The sequence below is a fragment of the Kogia breviceps genome, chromosome 1 (assembly GCF_026419965.1).
Source record: "Kogia breviceps isolate mKogBre1 chromosome 1, mKogBre1 haplotype 1, whole genome shotgun sequence".
Lineage (NCBI taxonomy): Eukaryota > Metazoa > Chordata > Mammalia > Artiodactyla > Physeteridae > Kogia > Kogia breviceps.
The window spans coordinates 186848275-186856291 of NC_081310.1; the positions used below are offsets into that span (position 1 = coordinate 186848275).

General features: G+C 54.5%; 1 protein-coding gene across 1 annotated transcript; it reads left to right on the forward strand.

Moving 5' to 3' along the window:
- The first annotated feature begins 578 nt into the window (after positions 1-578).
- Positions 579-3747, forward strand: CAMK2N1 (calcium/calmodulin dependent protein kinase II inhibitor 1). Its single transcript, XM_059053605.2, has 2 exons — positions 579-853; positions 2428-3747. Exons 1-2 carry the CDS (start codon positions 688-690, stop codon positions 2496-2498), a joined length of 237 nt encoding a protein of 78 aa, XP_058909588.1. The 5' UTR covers positions 579-687; the 3' UTR covers positions 2499-3747.
- The last annotated feature ends 4270 nt before the right edge of the window (positions 3748-8017 follow it).

The window sequence follows — 8017 nt, forward strand, 5'->3', positions numbered from 1 at the left end:
TCTCTCCGCCCTTTTCTTCTCCTCCCTCGAGCCTTCCTCTCTCTCTTTCGGTCGATTCCCCTGCCTCTCATTCTCTCTGTGTCTCTGCTTCTCTCCCCGTTTCCCTCTCGGTTTCTCTCTCCCCCCTCCCTCCCTCCGGGCTTCTCTCCCACCCCCCCCCACCCGTGCCCTCCCTCCACCCTCGCTCCCCTCCCCCTCCACCCCTGGCAGCCCAGCCGCTCGCAGCTCCCCAGTCAGCCTCCCCGAACCAGCGCCGCCGCCGCCCGCACTCGCCGCAGGACCGGCCCGCCCGGCTTCCCGGGGTGCGCCCTCCTCGGCCCCGCGCCCTCGGGGCTCTCGGGCACAGCCTCCTCCCCCGGCTCACGGCCCCGCCCGGCCCGGCCCCAGCCCAGCGCCTGAGCGCGCCGAGGATGTGAGTCCTGCTCGCCTCTGCCGGAGCAGCAGCCACTCGCGCGCCGCCGAGCCGGAGCGCAGCGCAGCGCAGCCTCGGGCGCTCGCGGGGTCGCTCGGGCCGGCTGCGCGCTCCTGCCCCAGCGGCGCCCTCCGGCCTCTCGCCGGCGCCAGCGCCGCCGCAGCCAGCGGGCCGTCCCCGGCCGGCCGTCCCCGGCCCCAGCGCCGCTGACCCTGTCCGCCGCGGGCGGGGACGCGGGCGGAGGAGGTGCCGCCGCGGAGCCCCCGGACGCGACCATGTCGGAGGTGCTGCCCTACGGCGACGAGAAGCTGAGCCCCTACGGCGACGGCGGCGACGTGGGCCAGATCTTCTCCTGCCGCCTGCAGGACACCAACAACTTCTTCGGCTCCGGGCAGAACAAGCGGCCGCCCAAGCTGGGCCAGATCGGCCGGAGCAAGCGGGGTGAGTTCGCGGCCGCCTCCCGCGACACACGTTTCCCGGGCACCCAGGCCTGGCGGAGGTTTGCGGGGTTTTCCCGCACCCGGGAGCCCGTTCCGACCCACTAAAATCTCATCGCGCAGAATTGGAGGTGGGGGGGATCCCGCACTGCGGGTTCAGCTCCGGCTGGCCTCGGGAACCCCTCCCCCTCAGCCAGATCCTCGTTGGGGTCACCCAGGGGGCGTGGCTGCATCTCGCTGCAGCAGGGGCTGAAAGGTTATACCCCTGTCCCCAAAGTTTGATTTTTGATATGTACCCTGCCCCCGCCCCTTTTGCGCCCTTTTTGCGCAGTGTAGTAGCAGCTGCACTCGATCTACAACCCGGGCGGGGGGAGTCCTAGGGCTCCCCAGGGAACGGCGTGGGGAACTGCGGGGGGCAGGGCCGGTTCCGGCGGGGAAGGCGAGGGGCTTTCGGATCAGCCGGCTTTTCATTGTTCCTTGGCAGGGGGAGGGGGTTTGCCGAGCCTGGGCGCTCGGCGCAGGAGCTGGAAAAGCCCCGTAGAGACTGGGACGCTCAGGGGCTCTAAGAGGAGCTCCAGAGGCGCGGGGACAATGAGAAAGACCGATAGCTGCCGTGAGAGACTGAGACGCAGAGATAGGGAGGGAGGAGGAGTGGGGAAGTAGCGGGGAGGCCGAGATGGGCAGAGACCGAGACAAAGCTAAGGAGAGAGAGAGTCAGAGCCGGAAAGACGGCGAGCCAGTAACGCAAGTCTGGGGAGGACAGAGAAGCAGCTGAAACAATGAGGGCGACCGACACCCCGGACACAGAGAGAGGCCCGGAGACTTCGACAGGTGACCGTCGCGCCGGGAGACTGATGGAGAGACCGAGGAAGGCGAGGCTAGGTAGAGATAGTGAGAGAGGCGAAGGACACAGAGAGGCAGATGCGGAGAGGCGGGCGAGCCACCGGCGGGCAGCGAAGGGAGGCTCCGACCTCTGTAGCTGCGAGTGCGGAGAGGCCAAGTCAGCCCGCTGGCAGCGCGGAGGGGGGGGCTCCCGGCCCAAGCGAGGCCAGAAGCCCCGACGGGCTGCGCGCTGTGCAACCGGCCCCTGGCGTCCCTCCTCGCTCCGCGCACCTCAGCACCCCGCCTCGGCTGCGGGCGCTGCGCTCGGGGCACCCGGGAGGATCCCAGGCCCGGAGCCCGTGGCTCCTCCTCCCCTCCATCTCCCGCCCAGGAGCCTTTTTTTTCTAAATAAATGCGTCCTCCAGGGTGGGTGGGGGGCGGGGTGAGGTGAGGACCAGGCCGGTGCGCGCCCAGGCTGCCGCCAGGGCTGCGGGATTTGTGCCCTCTTTTGCTTCCTCTTCTCACGACCATGCTGGGACGCGGCCTGGGGGTGGGGGAGTGGTTCAGAGGAAAGCAGCAGAGGGACCCCTGCCTAGCAGAGGAGGATGGGGGCTGTGTTAGCACGCGTGGAGACCCCTCTCCTCTCCTTTCCTCAGTCTACCCGCCCCTCCGACCTGGGCGTAAAGCGAAACTTAGGGACCTCTGGCTAGGCCCAAGAGAGCTCACCTCTCCTTTTCTCCCCCCTTTTTTTTGCAGTTGTTATTGAAGATGATAGGATTGATGACGTGCTGAAAAATATGACAGACAAGGCACCTCCTGGTGTCTAACTGCCCTAAAGACAATGAGTTAAGGGAGAGAATAAGAGTGAGAACGGCGATATCAGTTATTGGCAAAAAAGCATGAAAAGAGAAAGCACTTTGAAATTTATTACTAGCTTGCTACCCACGATGAAATCAACAACCTGTATCTCGTGTCAGGCCGGGAGACAGATGAGGCGAGAGAAGAAGGCTCTGGGCTCCTTTGCAAAGCTAAAAATTAAAAAAAATTTTTAAAAAATTACAAAAATCACTATATATATATATACATAAAGAAATAAAAAGAGAAGTCTCAGTTGCAGCTATTTGTCAAAATTAATATCCGTTTCTTTTTATATACAGTGAATATTGCGCAATTATAGATCTGGATTTTGAACCACTTAAATAATGAAGCGGCAACACCGGGTGTTTTGAGGTGTTGGCATTCTTTGCTGATTTGGCTGTTCCCAATGTTTACATTATTTAATCTTGCAAAAATGATTCTGTGCACTTGGATGTGAAATGCTGTCCAGTTTTATTTTTTTATGTTGTTATCCTTGGATGTGCAAAAAAAAAATCAGAAAATGATCTCTATAGATATTGCATTCTATTTTGGTCATCTTTTGAAGTTATCAAGAATGTGTTTAAAACAAGACGAGAACTTTTCTAAGGAATCATACATAGAAAAAAATCGTCGCTTTATTTTAAAATGAATTGTAAAGCTTGTGTTTCTTTGTTGCTGCGAGCTATTTGCCCAAGTTAATGCAAATGAACACATTTTATATGTCAGGAAAAAAAAAACCCACAAAAAACAAAGAAAAAAAATGCTTGAGCTTTTTCTAACCTCTCCCTGCAGTCTGTTGTGTGAGCAGCCTGTTTTTTTCTCTAATATTGTGTCAGTTTATTCTCTTTAATGGACTGTAAAAAAAATGTAATCACAAGAGTGCCAAATATCTTGAAATGCCAAAAGGCATTTTGGTTTCTTTTCTTTTCCCTGTGCTCTGAGTCCACGTAAAGGAATGCTTGGAGTGTCTTTTTCTGTTATTTATAGGGGTTCTCTTAGGGCACACCAGCTGCCTGTTTTGCATGGTATTTGCAAAAATGCCTCTTGCGTGAGGAATCTTTTACCATTTTTTGTTTGCAACTTTGGACCTCAAGAGGTTTCTTCCTTTCCCTACCCTGTTGCCTCTTTTCTTAATTCAATATTCTGTATGTTGCACCTTTAACCAGCACACAGGGCTGTTTCTTCAATGTACAATAAAAGAACTGTTCCTGTGTCTCACTCCTCTCTTTTCTCGGCTTTGGTTCCAGGGAGCTTGCTTTTTGTCTGCTGGTTGCAGACGGGAAGGCGGGAACGGTAGCTTTGCTCTGTGAGGCAAAAAGGTGGTGTGGAAGCCACCGTGGGTTGGGCTCAGGTGATAGGAAAGAAGCTGGAGTGGCAAGGCCATCCCTGGAGGGCAAGCGCGTCCAGTTTGGATTTGCGTTGGGCTCTCCCTGCTTCCGTGGGGTTTCTGCCATCCCTGGTGGGGTATGGGGAGAAGGAGGGCTGATGTGCTTTCTGGTTGGCAGGGAGTCAGCCTTGTGAAGGGCAAAGTTTGGAGGCTGGCAGGCTTGGATTCAAATCCCAGCTCCTTCACTTCCTAGCTCTATGGATTTGAGCAAGTCCCTTCACTTCTTCAGGCCTCAGTTTCCAAATCTGTGAAGTGGGGTTAATGCAGCTCCTACCTCGAAGGTTGTTGGGAATATTCACACAGCACCCAGCACAGAGTAGCACTCACCATCAGATGCCCAGGTAATCCTTCATCGTGGGCCACCCGTCCTCAAGGGCAGGGCTGAGGAGGACCTATGCTCTTTGCCCTGCACCTTTGCCTTCCTGAGTTCACAGGTCCTTCCTGGAGGGGTGAGCCTGGTCCTCTGGGGCCCACAGTCTGATCTGATTTGTCTCAGGCCTCCCCAACTCAGCAGCCCTCCTCCAATCACCGCTCAAAAAGTCTCGTTATGAAAAAAAATTCTCAGCCCCTTGTTGGGCTCAGGACAGTTAATGGCAGTGGAGCAGGCCCCTGGGGGAGGAGGGGTTGGGAGAAGGATTTTGGCTGAAGAAAGGCCGGGAGAGTTTTTTTTTTTCTCCCGGGCTGCTTGGCATCCAGGAGTCCCGGTGCCAGGGAGCTTTTCATGTGTTTGTTGTAAAACTGTCAGTCGGGGAGTCACAACACAGCTCACAGTGACAGGAGTCTGAGTGTGACTCAGACATCAGGTAAGACAGGCCTGGGTGGAGAGGAGGAAGCGGGGCTCCAGAGGGCCTGTGGGGAGGGGGGTGATGTCTCAACCCCCTTCTCAGGGGTGGAGGCCCGGAGCCTCGGGGGGACCCAGTGGAGTCCCTATCAGTCATCATCAGGAACGGCAGGCAAGCTGGAGCTGGCGGTGCCTGCAGGACAGTGGGGGTGGGGTGGGGTGCCAGCTTGATTTTCCCAGGCGTGTGACCCTGTTCCCAAACCTGGCTCTCCTCCCCGCTGACCCCAGAGAGGCCCAGTGCTCAGAGCCGAGCCGATTGGCCTTTAGTTACCACGGAGCCCAGCTCTCCCCTGTGCTCTGTCCGCATGAAGGTTGAGGGGCCGCCTGGCAGAGCTAGGGGCCAGGCCCACCCTCTGTGCAACATCAATTTGCCAAGAGGAGTAGGAGCCAAATGCAAAGATTCTTTCAGAAGGCAGGTGTCTGTCCTCACCCAGGAGTAATTACCACTTACCTGATCAAAGCGCCGTGCAATTACAAAGCGCTTTCCCTTCCAAGCCTCACATAATCGGCCCAGCAACCCTGGAAACCCACAGCCCCTACGTCTCTTTAGTAGGTGAGGCAATCGACACCCCAGAGGGGCTAAAAGGATGGGCACAACATCCATACTCGCTGAGCTCTTACTGTAGGCCGGGCTCGAAACAGCTCTATGAAGCAGGTGTTACCTGTGTCCTGATGATACAGGAGAAACCAGGGCTCGGAGGCATTAGGTAACTTGCATGAGGTCACTCAGCTGGTAAGCCGTGAAGCACACTTGAACCCAGAGTCCGGGCTCCAGGATGGGGATGCAGAATCACCAGACCCCAGACCCAGGCTCAGTCCCAGCTGCAGCCTTCAATATCCTTTTGTTGGTTTATTGTTCTGAGCCTGGGCTCTCCGGCTATTCTGCCAACAGACAACTGCATCGGGGTCAGAAGGAGGCAGAGCATCTTAGCTGACCACTTGGATGTGGTCAGCTAAGACCTGGAGCTGCCCTCTGCTGGGAAGTGGGGAGCACGGGAGCCCTTGGTGAGTGAGGCTCGGGTCCATTTTAATAAGTGATGTATTAAAAGGTTCCTGCTGGAAGCCACCCCATCAGCCAAGGCAGGCTTCTCTGTCTGGGAAGACAGACTCTGCCTTTCCCGTGGATTCCGATCAGCAACAGAAGAATATAAATCTTTTAAATATACTCGAACATCGGGGTAAACATTTGTTGAGAAGGCACTTTGGGGACTGGGCAGATATCAAATTATACCAAGTACAGGATATGTTTGAAGTATCTGGTTAGGTAGCAGTAAATACGGAAAAAGCCACTCGAAGTCCCATCTGGGGGAGGGTGTATCGAAGCCTCCAGGCATCGATCGAGCATCCAGGGCTGCATTATTCAAACTTCGTTAATCGAATGCTTGTAATAAGCATCCATCTCCCCGAATTCTGCTTCCTTGGCCTGTCCAGGCTGACAGCCTGAAGGAATATCAAAAAGCACCTCTAAGGGGGAAATTGGCAAATTATGTTTTAAAAGAAAGTGACTTGAAAATTATTGCTGTCTGGAGGCCACAGATGAAGGAGTGAGCACGGACGCCCGTGCAGACAGCAGGCAGCTGGTCCTCGGCCCTCAGGGCCCAGCAGAGGGGGTAGATTTCAGGGTGGCTACTGAGCATGTAGAGGGCATGAGTTTGGGACTTCGGTGACTCGGATTTGAAACCTCTCATATACTTTCTAGTTTGCACTTGGGGCCAGTTTCTCAAGCTCTTTGGGCCTCTGTTTCTTCTTCTGGAAGATGGGGATGGTGGCAATGCCAATGGCACAAAGGATTAAATAGGAGCTCCCACTCCTCCTAGGTGCGGGGCCTGGTGCGTTATAAATGTCAGTCATCATACATGAAGTGCCTACTGTGTGCCAGGCAACGGACTTTCAAGACCTAGCAAACAGTTCGAGGTGTGTGAAGCTTCTTTGCGGATGGTTTTTGGCAGCCCAGAGCTGATGCCCTGAGGGGACAGAGGGGCAGTGGAGGCATCCCCGCGGGGCTGGGGTGGGGTAGAGGAATCAGCTCACGTCTCCTTATCCCCATCAGTCCCCCAAAGCACCCCCAATCAATGCAATCCTAAGTAAACCTGTGTGTTTGCTCTCCGAAGGCAGTTGAGAGAAGTCTCCTACCCGCTTCCAACCAGACTGCCACAAGCCTTCCTTCTCTGGATGGAGACTAACAAATCCTGACTTCTTGCCCTGGGAAGAAAAGAGCTTGGCTTTCCGCTTGGATCCCCTCTGTCAACAGGTCCTCCATGATTTTCATTCACGTGACAAATATCAACTTAGCACCCACTTTGGGCCAGGTCCTGTTCTAGGCGAACTGAATATCCAGTGATGAAGAAATGGGAGTTTTCCTTGGGCTTGTAAATGATAGTTGCCATGGCAACGAGGTTGGGAGCTAGGAGCTTGGAGATCCCCAAAGTCAGCAGCTCAGACCCTTCATGCTGGCAAAAAGAGGGAACCAAAGAAAACTGCGTCTTGGGGACTGCCTGAAACCCAAACACATGACCCTCTTTTGAAAAATATAAACTTTTACTTTAGAATAGTTTTGGGTTTACAGAGAGGTTGTGAAGGTATTACAGAGTTGCCATGTACCCCTGACCCAGTTTCTCCTATTGTTCACATCTGACATTTCCACAATATGCTTTTCACAACTAAGGCAACAACACAGGTACAGTCCTATTAACTAAACTCCACCGGTTCCTTCGGGTTTCTTGAGTTTATACCTAATCCTTTTTCTGTTCTAGGATTCCATCCAGGATGCCGTGTTACCTTTATTCATTTATTTTTAAAATTTATTTTATTTATTTATTTATCTTCGGCTGCTCTGGGTCTTCGTTGCTGCACACGGGCTTTCTCTAGTTGCGGCGAGCTTGCGGAGCACGGGCTCTAGTAGTTGTGGCGCACGGGTGTAGTTGCTCCGGGGCAGGTAGGATCTTCCTGGACCAGGGCTTGAACCCGTGTCCCCTGCATCGGCAGGCGGATTCGTAACTACTGCGCCACAAGGGAAGCCACACGTTACCTTTAGTCATCCTGTCTCCTTAAGCTCCTCTTTGCTGTGACCATTTCTCAGATTTTTCCTGTTTTTGATGGAGTCCTGGTCAGGTATTTTGCAGGCTATCCCTCAACTGGGGTTTGTCTGATGTTTTTCTCATGCTTCAGCTGGGGTTATGGGTTTGGGAGGAAGAGCATGTAGGTAAATAAAGTGCCATTCTCATCACGTCCTATCAAGGGTACACACTATCAACATGACT

What these genes read in the sequence shown, in the direction of transcription:
- CAMK2N1 (XM_059053605.2), top strand. Translation starts at nt 688, where the DNA reads ATGTCGGAGGTGCTGCCCTACGGCGACGAGAAGCTGAGCCCCTACGGC. An exon ending in GATCGGCCGGAGCAAGCGGG is followed by an intron (nt 854 to 2,427) that starts GTGAGTTCGCGG and finishes TTTTTTTTGCAG; the next exon opens with TTGTTATTGAAGATGATAGG.